At 35.4% G+C, this 21,034-nt stretch overlaps 1 protein-coding gene across 1 annotated transcript in view; it reads right to left on the bottom strand.

Moving 5' to 3' along the window:
- Positions 1–21,034, bottom strand: part of DIAPH3 (diaphanous related formin 3) — a 229,452-nt gene that overhangs the window by 179,879 nt on the left and 28,539 nt on the right. Inside the window, exons 4-11 of the mRNA XM_042867343.1 lie at positions 20,245–20,349; positions 14,165–14,295; positions 10,492–10,566; positions 10,334–10,403; positions 9,819–9,955; positions 9,254–9,359; positions 607–717; positions 56–174 (exon numbers count right to left, since the gene is read on the bottom strand). Coding sequence (XP_042723277.1) covers positions 56–174; positions 607–717; positions 9,254–9,359; positions 9,819–9,955; positions 10,334–10,403; positions 10,492–10,566; positions 14,165–14,295; positions 20,245–20,349 — 854 coding nt within the window. The remainder of the gene's footprint in view (positions 1–55; positions 175–606; positions 718–9,253; positions 9,360–9,818; positions 9,956–10,333; positions 10,404–10,491; positions 10,567–14,164; positions 14,296–20,244; positions 20,350–21,034) is intronic.

Here is a 21,034-nt window from a genome sequence, read left to right on the forward strand (position 1 = left end):
TTTTATTATACATATTCTTTTGTTCATGTTTCTCTTGCCAATATCAAAAGGATATTCTAGTTCAGATCTAATATCTTCTAAACGATGAGAGAATTCAATCATGTCTTCTTCCTTGTGCTCATTGAATACCTTCAGCTGAATATCTAGTGCTTCATTTTTAATACATTTCAATTGCTGCAAGGAAGAAACAGTAGAAAGATTGGCAAATTTAGCATTTCCATAAGGAAATAAGCCTTACCTTTTTAGTGACTTCCTTGAATCTACATTATTTCAAAGTATAAAATGAGTTAAGTGTAATATGTATAATTTTAATATGCAAAAGGTAAACAGGGCTTCAATTGGCTTCACTAGTGGCTGCATTACATTCTGCTGCCTGTTCTAAATCAAAGCTATAAAAGATTAAGGATTCAGCATACGCTTAAGAGAGCACACTTCACCTTTTCATTCTTATTTTAAGATTGATTCTAATATCTAACTGCTTAGGCTCTAACCTAATAAAATGCCCTTGAGAATAATGTATTAGAACTTGTTCTCCGTTTCTCCTCTCAGACTCAAACAGTCCAGCAATTTTAATAGCAATACAAAGACAGACGACAACGTGCTTACTGGCAGTATCTCTTTCAATCCACTGCGGATAAATTCATTTCTGATGTGAAGCCTAAAATCCAAATCATCAGGAGATGTAACAAGAGCATTGATGAGTTGCATGCAAGCTACCTACGACAGAGGAAAAACAACATAGTGTTATTTCTCAGTTTTCGGTGTTCATAAAGAAAAAAAGACAAATCAAACTACTAGTAGCATGCCATCAATCCATTACAATCATGTAATTAAGATACTCAGATCTCCAGTCAGCCACAAGCTAGGGATACCATAAACAAGTTTACAAAATTCCACAAAAATCAAATATTTTCTCACTCTTTTGAAGTTGCCATTTTTACAATTAAGTCCATTTGCCACAGATGTCTTGATTAGTATAATTCTCAACATATAAAAAATAGTATAAATATAAATTTTTACACATATATGTATACATAGTGACACAACAGAAAACTGTGAAGGCTAATGTCTGTGTATGCAGTGAAAAAAGTATTAGAAGACATAACACCGATTTTAAAGTAAAGTGAATCTAAAGAACAGAATGGTTTAATTATTTTTCCTTCTCTGCTAAAATCTTCCCTCTTTCAATGTACTCAGCTTCATGGGAAGCAGTTTTTCAGATCAACAGCAAGCAACAGGCAAACTGATTTCTATTGTCAACTAGCAAGTCGTGTCTTTTCCAAAGAATGGAGAGATATATTAGAAAAACCCATAGCTCACAGGAACAGGAATTAACTTTCCAGAATCACAGCCATTTAGAACAACAGTAAATTATTATTATAATTAATCACAGGTAAAGGCCTGCTGAGATAACAACAGTATTTTCTTTTTTAATTTATATGATCTGTAGGTACAGGCAAAGATTACAGAAACAAGGAGTACCCAGAGAAAACAAACTTCAGCAACACTTCATCAGATGTTCTACATGTGCATGAAAATAGTTCCCACACTAGAGAAAGACAGAATCTATCACAGGTTCAGTGCTTGGCAGAAGTACTTCCAAAACAAATCCAACGATTAAGTCATAAAAGAGGATTCACCCAACAGGTCAGAACAAAATCCAAAATTCTTTTAGTACTTGCTTCTGGATATATGTTTAAAAGTACACTGACAAACAGGAAAATGACAAAGGATATTTTGGGGGTGATCTGGAAACCTACAGCCTGGTAAGCTTGATCCTTCTACTGTGGAATTATATAAATATTGTATTATATATTATATAATAGAACTAAAGAACAAATTCATTGAATAGTATGACTAATTACAACATAAAGAAATGAATAATATGGATAAATCATAGAATCATAGAATCATGGAATCACCAAGGTTGGAAAAGACCTAAAAGATCAACCAGTCCAACCGTTCACCTATTCCCAATAGCTCCCACTAAACCATGTCCCTCAACAATGTAGCATGGAAAGGGACCTTGGTGTACTGGTGAACAGTTGGCTAAATATGAGCCAGCAGTGTGCCCAGGTGACCAAGAAGGCCAATGGCATCCTGGCTTGTACCAGGAATGGTGTGGTGAGCAGGACTAGGGAAGTTATCCTGCGCCTGTACTCTGCATTGGTGAGGCCTCACCTCGAGTACTGTGTTCAGTTTTGGGCACCTCAGTGCAGAAAGGACATTGAAGTGCTGGAGCAGGTCCAAAGAAGGGCAACAAGGCTTGTGAAGGGCTTGGAGAATATGCCCTACAAGGAGCAACTGAAAGATCTGGGTCTGTTTAGTCTGGGGAAATGGAGGCTGAGGGGAGACCTTATTGTCCTCTTCCAATATCTGAAAGGTGCTTACAGCAAGAGCGGGGTTGGTCTCTTCTCACTGGTGACAGGTGACAGGATGAGGGGAAAATGGCCAGGGTAAGTTTAGGCTGGATATCAGGAAAAACTTCTATACAGAAAGGGTTGTAAGTACTGGAATGGGCTCCCCAGAAAGGTGATTGAGTCACCAGCCCTGGATGTGTTTAAAATCCATTTGGAGGCAGTGCTCAGGGACACGATTTAGCAGAGGGTTGTTAGTTAGGGTAGTACGGTTAGGTCATCGTTGGACTTGATGATCTTTACAGTCTTTTCCACCCTGAGTGATTCTATGATTCTATTCTATGATTCTATGGCTCTGTGAAGCAAAATTCTTTCTCGCAGACTCATGGGACTTGTTGGAAGGCTCAAGCAACAGGCAAGAATGCTCTGACTGGCCTAAGTTTGATTTTCAAAACAGAAAAAGTTTGTAAAATATCAAAATCTTTTATAAGGATAAGAAAAGAGTTTATTAAACTATAAGCTTCTTTAAAAAAAATAATAAAATTTCACACAATAACACAAAAAAGTTAACCTTACGTGCTCAATGTGATTTGAATAAAATCTACAAGTATTTGTTTTAACAGTACCCAACAGAAGACAACTTAAGACTCTCCTGTTGCATAATCAAGCTTTTTTGGAAACTGAACAAGATATTTGTATCCAATATTTGTCTGTCATGACCTTTAAAATCTTGTTCAGAATAGTTGTTGCAGCCTTCAAAGAAAAGTCTGCAAAAAGCAGAAAGAGTGCAGGTTATACAAGAGGAAACAAACCCAAATTACAAAAAATACCTCACTTAAATTTACTTCTGAGTAATTTGCTTTTGGGAAAGTTAGATCTCAAGAAGAAATATCAAAACCAAGAGAAAGAGAAAAATATCCCTCATACTTGTTGAATAGCTTGATGAACAGCGGCTTGCCAATAGGCAGTTTCAAGCAATAATCCATTGGAAGATTCAAGAAGTAAGACAGTTTTTTCTGTTCTGAAGTTCACAGTTTGAATAAAATATATTAATACTCTTTTACTCTGTTTGAAGATACGTCAATAAAACAGCAGCAAGCTTGGTATAAGCACAAGACAGAACTCAAGAAATAAAATTATTCTTATAGAATTATTATTAGAGTTTCCCAATACAACACAGTTGAAACTTCAGATATCTACACTTAGATGTCCATACACAGACAAATGCCACATGTAGTTAAACTCCTCTGCTGAACTCCCACTGTTCTCTGATTGATTCTATAGATCTTTACAACACAAATGGAGCGACTAGGGCACTCTAGGATACATCATCATTACCAACTAGAGACCCAATTCACAATCTTAAACACGAATATATAGTACACATTCAGTGTACCCCACCTGGCTTCCAAATGCCAGCACAAAAGAGTGGGAACCTCTGAAGGAAATGTGTTTATCTGCAAGTACTGCATACATTTGTCTAATACACAAAGACATCTGACGTGTTGTGAAAGTAACCCAGAATGCTCAATGGCTTACTTTATTTGAGAACTTTTCTTCTTTTTTTTTTTTTTTTTTAAAGAAAGCTTGTTTGTTTTTGGCCTACAATTTTGAATAACTAACATTCTACTTTCATCTTCCTCTTTTTTTGCTTAGGAGGAAGGAAGTCTCAACTGCAAAAATGAATTAGAAAAATAAAAACTAATGCCTTTTTTTTGTTTTTTTTGTTTGTTTTGTTTTTTTAAATTAAAGATGAAAATATCAGATTGTGACATACCTATTTTAAAGTAGTGCTAAATCTGTGTAACAGTATGCTTTAAAAATTCTGCAAATTTAAATATCAACTGATATTTATAATTCTTAAATTACCAGAAACTACTATTGACCTCAGACCTAACAGTAGTCAGACGATGAGTTTACTCCCTATTACTAATTAAGAAATACAGTTGAAATGACAGATATGGTAATTCCTTCCCAAAAATTTCATCAATCAATTAATTAATTAATTCAAATTCCAGAAATTCCTGAGATGGCTTACTTCTGCTATGTTAGATTGGAAACTTATTTGAAATAAGTTGTTTCCTAACACATTCACTGCCTGTTCACAGTATTTATCAGAAGAAAGCATCAACAGGCCTTTCAGGTCCTTCTGTCCAAATGCTGCAAATAAAGGGTAAGACCAAAGAGAAAACATCTTCTACACAGCTGAAAGAACCTCTTGCAGAAGAAAAAGGTAATTCTTACAGACAATTCTTTTCAGACAGATAATTAATTTTCTTCAATTATTTGTCCGTACATGCAGAATTCCAAGCAGTATCCACTCATGAGTTATTGTCTTCTCTGTTCCTAATCAAAAATTGAAGGACATGTAGTCCCAAATGCAAAACTGTTCCTTGACAATTCTCAAAGTACTTGAAGAAAATGCTGTGATGCACCAGTTGACAGCTCTATAAATGTCAATTCTTGGTACACAGAAAAATCAGTCATTACTTGCACTTCAGATGAGTGGGCCCAAACTGACAATACAACAGCATTCTTTTACGCTCAATTACCTTGAATGAGATTGACAGTCTTTTGAATTTTTCAGTCATGGACAAAAAGAGGCAAGGCCATGTCCACATCTAAAAGACATCTCATCTTCAATAATGAAGAGGTACTTCTGCTGAACTAGCAAGAAGTTCAGTGAAGACAAGTAAATTAACTTCCTAAGAAGTCAGAATTCATTGTGACCAATACCTTTTGAAAAAATGGTCTACAGCTACAGCCAATTCATCAAAAGTTGTAGATTCTGCAGACCTTGAGACCTTGAGAAGATGCCTGAATAAGTCCAACTACGTTTTGCTCTAATACTTAAAAGATATACAGTAATATGCAACTCTTTGATGGGCCTTCTAAAATTCTGTTGCAATGTCAAGGACTGTAATTTCTAAGCCCTCTTTCCTGGGCAGGGAGAAGAGCTTTGCATGGATGATCACTGAGTTCACCTAGAATGGCAACAATTTGAATGTTTTCCTCTATAATAAAGTAGACCAATGAGATAGATACATTCCATTAGGTGAGAGCTTACAGCTCGAAATTTGAATCCTGATTTTCTCTGCATTCTCTGAGGAATGCTGTTATTCTTCTCAGTTGAACACAAAGATAACATAACTGGTACTTTCCTCATGGAAAGTGTTGACAACTCAGTAGCTCACAGCAGCTTTTCCTCATACAGACATGATTACTAATATTGAATAGGTGGCTAAGCATCATCTTATTTCACATCTTGAGATAAGAGAAATGCAGGAAGATTTTCAACTTCATTTTTCTCACTTTTATCAACAGTTGTAGAAAGGACAAAAGATAATATAGATTTAATTAAATTTTGTTTCCTAATACTTAACCAGATACAGATTTGGCTTTGGTACTTTACTAATTTTCCTAAATTGTTTCCCCCTGCTAATACTAAAATATTCTTAGCAATGAAATGTTTTGTCCACACAAATGTACATTTGCACATTTACATGAATCTTAAATAATATTATCAGTCTCTGCATTTAGATAAGATGTGCTTTGCTCATATTAGTTACTCATTTATGGAAAGAATCTCATTAGGACCAAATGGCCAAGAACTGCCAAGTGTTTCAGCTAACCAAAATATCATAGGCCATGTTATTAGATAAAAAAGAAGGATGAAATGGTATTCTCTGTCGATTTATAAATACTGTGAGGGATGCTAATGATGAATAGGAAAGAACTTTGACATAAAAATACTTCTCAGTAAGTTCAATATTACTTCTGGCTGTAGCTTTTTTCTCAAACTAGGATCACCAATCCATCTTGAACCAAAAATATGCAAGTACTCTTGCTGTACTTGCTGATAATCCTTATGAAAGATCAAAAGTAGAATATCCTTTGTTTTCAGCCAATAAAAAAATAGATATATTGAGGTTTCACTGAAAATACAAAAATTAACATACTAGGGCTTCTCATAAATTCACCTTTCAAGCAACAGAAATGTTAGTCAACTTAAAATTGAAAAGGTCAGTTGTTAGTGTCAAATTCACTTGCTACAAAGCAAGCCTATACATATCAGGCAGATAATCAAGGCAAATATGCCAAGTAACTGACAACTGTAAACTTTTGTCTCATTAAAACACTGTCAAATTAACCACTAGGTCAATGTCATCGTTACAGAAGTTTACAATTGATTCACATGAGAAGCCTTACAAAAAAAAAAAAAAAAAAAAAGCAAAAAAATAATAAACAAACCTAGCTAGCATTTTTACAGCCTGAAAAAGAAAAAAGCTTTTTAGATGAAAGTGTTCAAATGCAAGCTTAACTCCAAAAAACGTGAAATTTCATTAAGTTTCTATGACCAGAAAACACAGTAAATGGAACATGTTAGCTATTTGCAGAAAATTTGAAATCCTCAATAAATCCAAAGTAAGTTACCAGATTATTTAAGTACTCTAATTGTAACATATAATTGTCAGTTTTAAAAATTCTGCTTTCCTCTGTATCAGAGGACAACAAATCCCAAAACAAGGAACAACACAATTCTACAATGCTGTAATTAGGAGAAAATTATTTGTTTAATATCAGAAGAGTAGTCCTAGAAAAATAAGGATTACTGCACAGTTAACAATCCAGCTGAAGTTTCTGCACTGATTCAGTTATCTCATCAGTGCTACCTCACTAAGGGAGTTGAGCATCATTGTACATACTAAGCATGAATGCACTCATAAGAAAGAGCTAACTGCTTAGAGAAAATCAGCTGTAACTATTTTTTATGCTGTACATCAACTGTCTCAACTGCCATTCATATTGGTATCTATCTATTTATCAAGCGGGCTGCTTACCAACAGCTGTTCACAAGGGACTGTAATATTTGAAGCTTATTCACAAATGTTGATCTAAAATAGCTATTAATTGTTTACATGCTTACAGAACTATAGAGGTCTTTATGCATTAATTTCTAAAAAATGTGAAAGATGATTCTTGGCTAAATTAATCATATGTACTCGTTTATTTTCTATGAAGCAGCAGATACACTAAGGACTGCTTTTACTGCAGTTTTGGTGTGCTTTTTAAACTATACAGAAAAAGGATTTAAAGCTTTTTTTTTTTTATAATCAGGTCCACATGTGAATATATGCAACTCTGAAAATCAAAAGGAATGAAAATAAACAAATAAACAAAACAAAAAAAGATCCAGAAAAAAAAAAGAAAAGAAAAAAAATGCACGAAAACCAACAGACCACAACAAAAAAAAGCAACCAAATTCCCAAATTCCTACTGCCTGCTATCTCCAGGATTCTAAAACACTGAGCAAAAATTATACTCAACAGAGATGTATTAACTTAAACATAATTCACCCTGAAATCTAGATGAAACAGATTCCAAAGGAAGAAAGACATATAGCAGATTGCATACTTAAAACTAATGCTAAAGAACCATTAAGATTCTTGCAAAAGCACTAAAGGTAGAAACCCATTACTGTGAGAAACTTGTGTCTGGTCTGCAGGTTCAAAAGCCTCAGAACACAGGAAGGAAATTTGTTGTCTTACAATGTACAATTTCCCTGTGCAGTCCCTTTCCAGACCAACTACAACTGAGGCTCAAAGTTCCTTCTCTACTTCCTCCTGACACACATTCCCTCCTTCAATCCCTCTTTTTCACTCACATTTACTGTAAGCAGAGCCTTATATAAAGGACCACAAAGCCACTGCCCAAAAGTGAATTTGTCTCATCACTGGAACTATTTCTTGCTATGGCAACAAGATTCTGAAAAATGACTTGCCATCAGCTCTCACACGGGAAAGAAAAATGGCAATACCTATAAACAAAACCTTTCAAAAAAGGAAGTCAACTATCTCTTCGCCAATCAAAGTAATCCACTTTCCTTTAATCTTTTATATAATCTTCCATTGACCTACGCTCAGCACAGACATAATTTTTATTCTAGAACGCACTTCAGAAAACAAAGTATTTTGGTAGTGATTTTTACAAAACTGGAGACTAAAAAAAGGCAGTTTGTTACTCAACAAGTTATATTACAATTTGATATCTAGACTACTAAAACGACTGAGAAAGCAAAAGCAATTTTTACTATCAGACATCAACTGTTTAATACAAAAGGTGACAGTGGAGTAATACAACCATTTCTTCCAAACTGCAGATTTATCTCCTGCCATCGTGGCAAAATTCAGAATATGGTACGAAAAATTTTTCATTCACCCAAGTTACATGAAAATCAATACGAGTTACTATTCTCACTAATAGAATAATGACTTATAAAGATTGCTCAATTTTACTATAAAACTTTGCATCTTTCTGTATTTCTATATCTCAACTGAAGCAAACTGAAAATAAGGTGAAAAGTTCTTTGCTTTCGCTGTGGGTGAAGGCAAATAAAGTGAAGAAGTAGATATGAGAGACAGATTTCATGTTCATTTAAAAATTATTTTTTAAACACTGCTAAAAATTCTTGCTTTCTATGAATATTTATATTTAATTTCAAGCTAATGTCATTAGAGATTAGATACTTTTGCATTTAATACATAACTCATGCTTTACTTTAAAAGGCAGTATAACTTTAATTCAAAAAATCTGTAAGATTTGGGTAAGCAGAAGAAAGCAAATTCAACCACAACATCATTATGTTTCTCAAGACTGAATCTTCCAATAATGCATTTTCAAAGATTACATTTTAAAAAATATTCCCAAATTGAACCTTTATTTAAAACAGTATCTCTTCTTCTTCAGTATCCCTTTTTGTAATGCAGAAAAATATATAAAACTATATAAAAATATATAAAACTATATATATATAAAACTACATAAAAATATATAAAACTATAATAATATATAAAACTTGCTTGTTGTAAAGACTATTGGTGCAAAAAATTGCTTACTTGCAGCTGAACTGAGTTATCCTGAAGTCCTTCTACGATAGGAGAGAATCTATCAACGTTTCTTTCCTCTGCTGCTGCTGTTATAGCTTCCAAAATTTTTTCAAGGCTATACAAAAATAAAAGCATTTCACTCAGGAGAGATATTTAACCTTCTTGTTCATTTGTCATATCAAGAGTCATGCTGCCAGAACATTCACCTATTTCAATTTTAGGGTACAAATGTAGAAGGTTTAAGCATAGTTTACTTTGGAGACTTATGTAACCAAAGAGTGACTACCAGATTACAATGGCTAAAACACCTTAAATGTAATGTTAAAAAACTTCTAGGAAAAAAATGTCTGCAAAACTACTTCCATCTAACCAGTTCATTCATATGCCAAAAAAGAAAATTCTTACCAATACAATCATTAAAAAAGTTACAGATAAAGGTATTTTCAAAAATGACAACACAGTACAGATACTACTTTCAAGCATTAGTTGAAAAATTCAGCCTTTCATTTAAACACAATTATAATATAATCATCCCGAAATTACCTTACTTTATCTGGCTAAACGCAGTACTTACATGCTTTCTTCTCCAACAATGCACATTGCAGAAAGGAGTTTGACTATGTCTGTCATCATATTAGTTTGCTTGGGATCAATTGCTTTGATCAGCAACAAAAGGCTCCTCTCTTCTCCCAGAATTCTTTCCAATCCATACTAAACAGAAGAAAAATACTTATAATGAGAGTTGGAAGAAAACCAAATGATAATATTGAAAGTCCAGTACAATATGACAACAGTTTCCTTGAGCATATATTTCAAATCATATTTAACTCTTTCAAATAAAAAAAAAAACAAAATTAAATGAGGGAAAGGTCAAAACAGGTCACTCATTTTTTAATGAAAGCAAACATCAGTATCAAAAGTTTATACCATTATGAAAGCAGGCTTCTGCAAATCGATGTGGTGGAAGTTTTTCTAGTCACAGCTGACCAACCCTCTGCTTCTGCAAATTATACACACACTGACTGATCGTGTACAATATCAGACTGAACAGCAGTAGAACAAACTTCCAGATTAAAGAAAATCCCATACCTTATTATTCATGAAGGCTCTCAAACACTGTATAACCTTATGCTGGCTTTTCTTCACAGCTTTGTCCTGGCTGATTAGATTAAAAAAATATATTATTGTAATTAAATGCTGTATACATAATAATAAAAACTATCAATTTTAAAGAAAGTTATCCTTACTGCTTTGTCTCAACCAGTCTTTCCAAAACATCCAACAGAAGACCCAGACCTTCTCGGCCGAAGTTTTCTACCCAGCTAGGGAGAAAGGAAGACATTAAAACAATTGATATTTCAAATATTAATTAAAATAAATGAAATTTTTTAGAATAAATAAAAGCAGTATAACTTGATGATTTTATGACCTAAATTTGATCTTTATTCAACAGAGGATCAAGGGGCATTGCCTTCACTCCTTGGCCCAATTAGATTACCTTAAAAAAAACCAAAACATTAGAGTATCTAATGAAAATTAGAGAATCTAAACAACAAATGGTAAAGAAGGAAGAAAATGCCTACAGAAAATACAGAAATGTTTCCCTGAGATATGAATGCATGTGAATACTTTCAAGAGAACAAAACAAAAAATTCAGTTCTGACCAAAGCTAACTTTCATGAGACTAAGCCTTGGCAAGCTGTTTCTACCAGACAACTGCTTCACTTTTCTGTTTATTTTTGGTCAAAATGGCTTGATACAACAAAGTTCTACTCTTCATTGACTGCCTGCATTACTGCAGCCATCCCCTGGCTAGCACCTCTTGGTCTTGCTGAAACAATGTTTGATCAATTACATAACCCTACATTTCACAGACACTAACATTTGTAGTCATAACAGAAGACATGTCCTGCCTTTTATACGCCACTGTGAGTTAAGGGAAGGGGATACCTGAAGACTCTTCTTTTCCCATAAGTGACAGGAAATATTTCCCGACAACTTTAGTTAACTTTCCATACTAATGTCATAAAATTTTAGATCGCTTACTACTAAAAAAGACAGAAATTCATTTCATAACAGGTCTCTCTTGACCCTACTCTTTCTTTCTCTTCCATGAAATTAGCATAGTACATTTAACTATTAACTGATTACAAAATCATAATTAGAACATAAGATACCTAGCATGATACAGATGTAATAGTTTCTATAATCACTAAAACAAAGATTCTGTTGTGGGTGTCGCAGCAATAGTTTCTGTGAATTCTTTACAATATTCTACTTAAAAAGCTTACGCTAAAGAACCCCTTGTCTTGTATAAAAAAAAAAAAAATTGTCTTTCATGTAAAAATTAAACATCCATTCTGAAAAATCAGAAGTTCAACACCCCCAAAAAGTTTATGAGAATTAGGAAAAAAAACTACTGTTCACTGCACTAACATTACTTTATATGTTTTCTCCATTGCATTAGGTCCAGCCAGCATGGGTTCATGAAAGGCAGGTAAAGCTTGACCTGCATCTCCTTCTATGACCAGATGACCTGCCTAGTGGACAAGGGAAAGACTGTGGATGTAATCTACCTGGACTTTAGTAAAGTTTTTGTTTCTGTCTCCCACAGTATTCTCCTGGAGAAGCTAGTAGCTCATGGCTTGGACAGGTATGCTCTTCACAGGGTAAAAAGCTGCCTGAACAGCTAGGCTCAGAGATTGGCAGTGAAAGGAGTTAAATCCAGCTGGCAACCAGTCACTAGAGGTGTTCTCTAGGGATCAATATTGGAGCCAGTCCTGACCAGTATGTTTACTGATGATCTGGATGAGGAGATTGAATGCAACCTCAACAAGTTTGCAGATAACATTAAGTTGCAGGAAGGCCATAAAGAGGATCCAAAGAGCCTGGACTGATGGACTGAGTCCAGTGGATGAAGTTCAACAAGACCAAGTGTCAGGTCATGCACTTTGGTCACAGTATGCCTGCCAACACTACTGGCTTGGGGCAGTGTGACTGGAAAGCTAGGTGGAGGAAAAGTATCTGGGGATATTAATCAGCAGCTGGGTAAACACAAGCCAGTAGCATACTCAGCTGACCAAGAAAGCCAGTGACATTCTGACTTGTATCAGAAATAGTATAGCCAGCAGAACCAGGGAGATCTTTTCTCTGTGCATGGCCCTGGTAGGGCTGCACACTTCAGTGTTCAGTACAGAACAGTACAGTGTTCAGTTTTAGGCCTCTTACTACAAGAGAGACTCTGAGGCACTGGAGCCTGTCCAGACTATAAAAGCAACAAAATGGGTGAAGGGTCTGGAGCTCAAATCCTATGAAGAATGACTGAAGGAACTGGGATTCTTTAGACTGGAGAAAAGAAGGCTCGGGGGAGACCCCATCACTCTCTAAAACTATCTGAAAAGAAGTTAATAGTGAGACTACGATTGGTCTCCTCACCCAAATAACTAGTGATAGGACAAGTAGTAATGGGCTCACATTGCACAAGGAGAGGTTCAGGTTAGCTATTAGAAAAACTTCTTCTCGGGAAGAGTGATAATGCATTGGACAAGTTGCACAGGGAAGTAGTGGAGTCATGTTCCCCAGAAATTTTCAAGAAAAGGGTAGATGTGCTACTTAGGGGTAAGATATAATGAGTATGGTAAAGATGGGGCAGTGACTGGACTAGATGACCTTGGTTTCCCAACCTCAATGATTCTATTATTTACACACTATTGAATGCAGTGGGTAAAAAATTATGTATCTGGGAGTAAAATTTATTTGTTGTCATAATACTTTATTATTATTATTTATATTACATTTGAAGAGTAATCAGAATTTTCAGATACACCTATAATAGTGGGACCTCATCAGTGACAAATAATAAGTCATTCTACTGCAAATAATACAAGGTAAGATGCAGAAGCTCTTTTGAAAGACAAAATATTTCCATTCTCATTGCAGGAGAGGATTACAATGTTCTTTCTATTTGCTAGACACAGAACTATAGTGGACTTATTTAAATTATACACTAGGATCAGATGCTTATATAAGTTTTTCATGTAAATGTATAAATACTTTAAAATAGATTTTCTCAGCCAGGATGGTTTGTTCTGAAACAGATCAGGCAAACACTGATCAAGTATTTTGAGAATAACTGGCTATATCTGATCTAAAGATGATCCTACTTGATGTTTCTTACCATATTTTGTATTAGGTGAAATTGTACGCAGACACTTTATCACATGCCCAGCAGTTGAAGAGGCTGGGAATGATTCAGTGTGTAAGATACCATTGTGTTATTATTGTCCTTTCCTTTGCTTCCACAACAGAATAACAAATTACTTGCCCTATACCTGGAGGCAACACAGCTTTTTGTCAGCCTGATAAAATACCAAGGTAGCTGTCAGTGTTCCATTCTCAGTGCATTTTTAAAAAGTTCTCTTAATGGAATTATCTAAGTTTCTTGCAACTACTATATGAAAGGAGAATAAATAGATCACCAAATCACTTTTCATGAACTGTTTGTAACTATGAGATATTTGTGTCCCCATTTATTCACCTCAAGAACAGTGATCAAGATCAGAGGATATATTTTGCTCTAGAGATTCTTTCCTTAGAGCCATAAGCTGTAATTTCAGTTTGTTTCCTTTGTTATTGTTTTGTTTTAAAGTACCAGGATAAAACTATTCACTATCACTTGATTCTTATCTTCTCTGTTAATTAAAAATATGCTTTACGAAAACAATATTTGCAGAAGGTATATAATCAATGCAGGAAAAAAAAAAAAAAAAAGATATAATCATTCATTAAAACATACACATTCATTAAGTGGAAAACCTTGAAATGTGCACATCTAGAGATCCATTCATTTTAATCCATGAAGAAATAAGAATGTGATCAATCTTTGCACTATTTGTTAATGATGTTCAAATTCTGCATTACCTGACAGGATTACTAGTTAAGGACACACGAAGTGATTCTAAGCAAGTCACTAGTCTTTCATCTGTTGATCCGGATTTTAATTCCTGGATAAATTCTTGTGGTGAAATCTTTCGACTGTTCTTGAGACTTCCCTGAAAAACAGAAAACAAATTCATTTTTTATTTGGCATGTACAGCACTTGAATAAACCATTGATGACTAAACTTTGGTTTTGATCCATAAAATGTGGGAAAACATTATATTTTAGACCTAAGTCTGCAACTATTTGTTGTCCATACACTGTTTATGTTGAATGCTGATTACATTTTTGCCAATTCGTGATTAAGTTTATGATTGGTAGTCAAAAGTAGCAGACAGCAAACATAAAAATGCATCATGCACACTTGGTGAAATAGTGTTTTTGTAACAAATTAATTCTGTGCATTTGCAAACATTTTAATTTTTAATATTCAATACAAAAAAAAAAAAAAAATCTGAGATGATCACAGGACAGGCATCCAGGTAGGTCATGGCATTCTTATGGGAATATAGACTGAATAACCAGTGCATCTGAAGAGTATTCAGGATATCACTGCAGTAACATGCTGTAAAACACTTTTTTCTTCAAGATCCTGGCAGCACAACAGTATGAGGCTGGAACTATAGAAAAAAAAGACTACCTTGGTTCTAAGGGATGAAGTAAACACCTCAGGAAAATAAACAACAAACAACAAACAAACAAACAAACAAAGTAAAAAAAAAGGAAGGACTTGAACACTTTAAGCAGCAACTTAAGTTCTGAAAGATAAATCCCAGCCCAATACAAACATGACTGCTGATGCAATAACATGACATTTTAAAATAAGAATTTTACCCAAATTTTGCTTTTTGGATTCTGGTCTTTTTTGGTGGGTGGGGAGGCAAATGGAGACATGAGGGCACTGAAAAGAAAATGCTATGACAAGCTAATGCAGTGCTATAAAAGCAGTTTTATATAGACAAAATATTTCCTGTATTTCCTATTTTAAGCAACATAAGCTAAAAGACAATTGCCTCAACGCATCATTAAATCATTAAATGAGAAATGTTGCTTAAAGTAAATTCAAAATATTAATGACCTTTTGGGAGGACACAGAATATCCAGTGTTTTAAACAAAACAACAGTCACCCTCAACAAAAGCAGCCATAGAATTTGCAGTTAAAATTAAAAACCTAAGAAGCATTCACTATACTCTTAATAGTCTTCACTCCTTCACACTTTTTTTTTCAGGGCAGATGGGGATGAGGCATGCAACCTATATTTGGGTTGACCCAATGGAAAGACTTATTTTGCTGGGAGCTGAGGTATAGTTATGATACAGCATTAAAGAGAGTTATTTAATAATACTTTATTATTATATTGGTTATACTGTGAGGCCGATTGGGCTTAAGTCAAGAGTTTAAGTGCTGAAAGTTATTCTTTCCTGTTCCTGGAAGCAAAGCACAAAAAAAAAAAATTCTGAAAGAGATGAGATTAAAAATTAGTAAGAGTGGCTGACAGATTAGATGGCTCACTGACATTCAGGTGGATCTCAACAGGCAGCAGAAACATGCAGAGAAGGATCTCATGGAGTGCCTCAGCAGGAAATGCAAGCGATTATTACTTCCCAGGTGCACTGACATATGCTGGAGTCCAAACAGTCAGAATCTGACTTGCAGAGCTCTTGATGGGAACTCAGTTGACCACAGTGGAAGAGCATCACCAGATAGTCAAGGGAGTTGAACTGACCTACTCAATCCAGCCACAGGAGTTCTTAGTGGGCCTAGCCAAATTCCTTAAAGGTGGTCATGAGAGCTCATTTGAACACAACCGGACAACTTGGGCAATGCATTATTTGTGAATTTTTTACTGTGATAGTGAACACGACCAGACTTACAGCATCAAACTGAACATCACTCAGGATCTAAGCTCAGCTGTCCCTGGCCCCAAGGATAGCTGAGAACAAGCTGGAATGCAGGGAGATTCATTTTCTGCCAACTACTTCGTCTTTTTCACACAACACCTATTCAGATACTTTCTGGATCCAAGAGTTACCACCAGTATACACCGGTAATGTTAGGAACAACACACCACCTTCTTAAAAATACATCTAATTGGCAAGAATATTCCATGAAAATCTTTTCAAGCCCTGGATCTAAAACTGAAGTGCTTCCAAAATCATCCTCTTCAACAAGATAGTAACTTACATTTCCATCAGGCAAGCAGCTGAGCTTCCCTATAAGTATGGCTGTGTTAGAGCTCCACAGAGATGAGGAAATAACTGAAGAGAATCTCTAAGCCAAATGTAAAAGATCTCAAAAAACAAATTAAAAAAACTCATAACATTAAGAAGCACATAACAGATTTGATAGAATATGAAAGGTAAAAGAATGTTGTATAAAACTCTACAAATTAAATGCCTAAGGGGGATCAGTGACAAGGATTGCTGTTTTATTATTCAACAGCGTGCATACTGAACACATCCATCCTGGTACAATAAATGCCCAAACATTTTAAGACAAGACAGTACATACTCCTGAGTCTATGGAATTTGAGTTACAGCTGTGACATGCGTAGGTAATCTAAGTCACATCTCTGGTGTAACAGTGGGTCAGGGGTGCAGCTGTGTGCAAATGCATGCATTCAGTTCCCTGTGCAGTTCTGGATCTCCTCAGCTATTCTCTGCATGGATGAGATAATGGAGTGGCTAGAGACAAGATGACCAACTGAAATCCTAGCAGCCGTCACAACAAAACATTTAACTAAATGTTACAGAAGTTCTCCTACACGTGGGAATTTCAAAAAGTCCCAGAAACTCTCCTGGCAGCTCCTGCTGTGCACAGACTAATTGATAAGCACTACTTGTATGCCTAAGCATATGGATTAATATCCTGGGTGGAGAACTTGTCATTTCCATTGACATATCCCAGCAGTTCTTGCTGTAAAACTGACCAAGCTGGATACAGCTAAGATACTTATAAATAGTTGGTAAAACAGCCTTCTTTGAATGCAGAAATGGTCAAGTAGGAAAGTCATATGGAGTTGAGTTAAGATAATACAGTTAAGATAATTAGAAGGTGTTTTGAAAGTAATGGCAACATGTAGAGAGGTCGCAGGGAAAATGAACCCAGCCAGACAACAAAAGTTTATTAGAATGACAACTCAGGAAGTCTCATCTGACCCATCCAAAGACACCATCATAAGCGATGGAGACCTGCATCAACATTCAGACACTGTTTCACATTCACTTCCCCACCTGAACATTATCTTGTGCAGATGACGCCAATGAACTGTATGAGTGTGTGCACAACATATCCACAGTACCAAGTACCACTTATTATTCACAGTTATAACACAGTTCTGCTACTTAATAAGAATATGATGCATCTGCCACTGCTCAAGTAAAATGAGAACTGTAGCTGGTATCAATTGTGAAACTGATTATATTAGCTATATTTCTGCATGGGAAAAGCTGCTTAAGTTCAAAATGCTTGAATTAACCGAGAAACAGGAAATATCTTGAGGCATCAGTGCCTCTCAAAATTTAATTGCTCAACTGAAGAACAACTGGTCTGTGAGCAGATGCAGTATGAAGTCAGCATTAATTAATTCAGTTACAACATTACAAGGGAGTAAGCTGAACAACAAAAATGAAATCTTACGAAGAAAACTCACTTTAAAAATCCAGTCTGTGTATGTTTCACATACAGAGAAGTGAAATTTACTTTGGTAGATGAGGTAGCCTTTTAATACAACTATGTTCCCTCTTCTGGAGGCTGGTGGCCGTGACTATGGCAGAGGGGTTGGAACTTGATAATCCTTGGGGTCCCTTTCAATCCCATTCTATGATTCTCTGATTCTGAATGCTTCCTGATAAATAAGACATGATACCACAGGAAACAAAAATTTCACTTAAGATTTTCAAACCTTTATGGTTTGAAGCAGTATGTGATACATACCTCTCAGCTGATATTTTAAAGGAAGAAATCAGGCTTCATCTAAACACTGTACATTACAAGAAAACAAATACACAATAGCAGAATATTCTGAAGTGCTTCAGAAGAATTATTCAAGCATGTAAATTATATTATTGTCCAAATTTTTTAGTAAGTTCCCCAGACAAAGAGGCTTTACATGCTCAAAAATTCTTCTACAAGGAGCTTCTTAAAACATTAATAAAGGCAGATGATGACAGCATGTTTACGAACATGTACAGAAGCTTTTGTTTAGCTACCTGTTGAAGAACTCTCTAAGTAAAAAGGAAACAAATTAAGGAGTATCGAACTATGCCTGTCTGCAGAACTTAAGTTACTCAGAAGTACATTCCTTGGTCCTGAAGCGATGGATTCATTCTAAACATGTCATATATGTGAGGAGGTAGGTTACAGTATTCTATACATAAATAAGCAACTGAATATATATAGATCTGCCAAAACCAGTGTGATCTCTAGATATACCAGTAATAGAGCCATTCTTTGTAAACATTGGAAAAGTGTTCTGCACTTCCAAGAAAGAGAAATCCTGATACTGAAGCCAATGATGAAGCTTCAGTTACAGTAGAATCCACTCATCACTAAAGGCTCTTTCATATTCAGTGATTTATTACAGTAGGGACCTGTTCTCCATTTCAGTAGTGTTTATAATAACAACTGCTTTAAATGAAGCCTGGTGAGGACTCTGTAGAAGGGTTGTAAGTGAATATACTTTGTACCAACATAAGATTGGTACAAGCTTAGTATGTGTCTCATTAATAGGAACAGAGACGTGAGATGGGATCAGTTATACATAACATTCAGGCACATATTCAGCATTTCAGCTCATCTGAAAAGAACTCACACCCCTTTCCTCGAGTGAAGGTACACTGAAAGTTTGCTAAGTGCAGTACAGCGTGCAAGTGCACTATTCCCCTAAGATATAGAGGGCAGCTGGTGCGTCCAGTACACTTGAGGCACTTAAAAACATGCTGGCAACAAAGAGTTTGCAAGGAGGATGGTGGGTGACCATGAGTTTCCAGTCCCAACAGCACCAACACTAAATCATATTCATCTGCAGGACTACTGTATCAAACAGCTGAATTTATACATCACAGAAAAGCTCCTCCCAGTTCCTCAGAAATCTGAATGCTATGTCTAGTAAAGATATAGCAGTAGTAACATAGTTCAGTAAATACAAGAGTTTCTCTTCATGAATTATTCATCAGAGGTCTCTGATAGCACCAAGGAGGACAGGTGGGAAGTCAGGGAGGGGAAAATGGAAGCAATATTGCTGGGGCAAAACAAAAGTGTGTTGGAACAAACCACTATCCTGGAGGAGGAAAACTGACCTGTCTTCTTCAACAGAGTACCCTGTATGGCTGCTCTGTGCATAGTGCTATAGGCTCCACTAGCAAAAAATACATGATGATAACAAAAAAAAAAATCTTTATTGCAAATGACATTTGAAAGGATCAATGAAACCTATTCATCAGCTACAGGCTTCAGTTCTTTGCAAGCAGTAAGTGCTAGAAATCAAGAGCAAGCACAAAATCTTCTCTCTCAAGAAAGGGAGTCTTAACACTATCATCAATATGGTGAGGTTTCAGTAACATACACTGATGCAGCAACTCTGCACAGCCATCCATATTCTACTATTAGTCACTTTTTAGATCAAACAATTTAGCTCTTAGAACGACTGTGGAGGCTTGGAGTATCAACAATGTATAAACCTAGGTAATTTGTTCTGGGCTAAGAAATACCAGGGGTGTTGTATCTGTGGCCTGAAGTTTCCTGATTTTCTGTGAAATATCTCTAAAAAAGAAAAATTGACTGTCTTCCCAATCTTCCAGTACTAAAGAATTTTTATGCTACAGAAGGACTAGTAGCTCTCACAGGCTCATCTTAAACAATATCCGTTCAGTTTGGCCCTGCACTAGGTATCTTTTATTGCAGCTTGTAAACTTATGAGATAATGTCCCTTAAAAATGTTTTTATCTGAGAAATAAGTTAATCAAAAGAAAGTAATATGCGTACATTACTTTTCCTCTCTAGTAGTAAGGAAGGTAAATGTTAAGTCATTTTTCATATATTTCATCAAAATGTACGTACAGACTTTGAAGCAGTGCTAATGTATTGCATCACCATTTCTTTTTTGGTATTAAAATCCTTTTCTCTCAACGGCATCTTCTTGTCTTCATTTAAATTCATATCTTCCTAGAATGGAAAGAGAAATAAAAGAAGTTTTGGCATCAAGCAATAGTTGTTTAACCATAAAATACTGATTATAAAAAGTAAAGACACAAAAACATGAACCTAAGCAACTGAAAGTTCTTATACAAATAGCTAAGTTAGATGTTATTAAAAATCACAAAGAAGTGTATCTACCTTCCTCAGCAAATCAAATTGAAAAAAAAAAAAGCAACTGAGCCAGGATAAGCGAGTGCATCACAAACAGAAGTAGCAAAACCTCTTCTCAAAAATCACTTAAAATATTGAAACATATAAAGCTGGGCAATGCAATCTCCTTTTTCCCAAGGGTAGTTCACAGAATAATATTCACTTCTACAAAAGGCGAGGACCAAATTCTTGATGTCTTCATCACTAAAACAACACCTTCAACTGCTATCAAAACCACTGTCACATTTCATGCAAACATAAACCCAAGAGTCAAAAACAGCATTTTTGTATGCAGAACCCCATTCAAAGCCACAGAGCAGCTATTCAGTGGCAGTTCTGACTCATGAACTCCTAGTGTTCCAAGCCTAGGAATGCTCTGACTGTTACGATCAGTTCTACATTTTGTGACAACAGAGATTTCCTTTCATGCTGTAGGTTAAAATGGCATTTGGAAACAATATATACACACAGCTATGTATACATTTAGCATTATTATGGTCAA

The sequence above is a fragment of the Lagopus leucura genome, unplaced genomic scaffold, assembly GCF_019238085.1.
Source record: "Lagopus leucura isolate 7727_CA_CO unplaced genomic scaffold, USGS_WTPT01 Super-Scaffold_100001, whole genome shotgun sequence".
Classification (NCBI taxonomy): domain Eukaryota; kingdom Metazoa; phylum Chordata; class Aves; order Galliformes; family Phasianidae; genus Lagopus; species Lagopus leucura.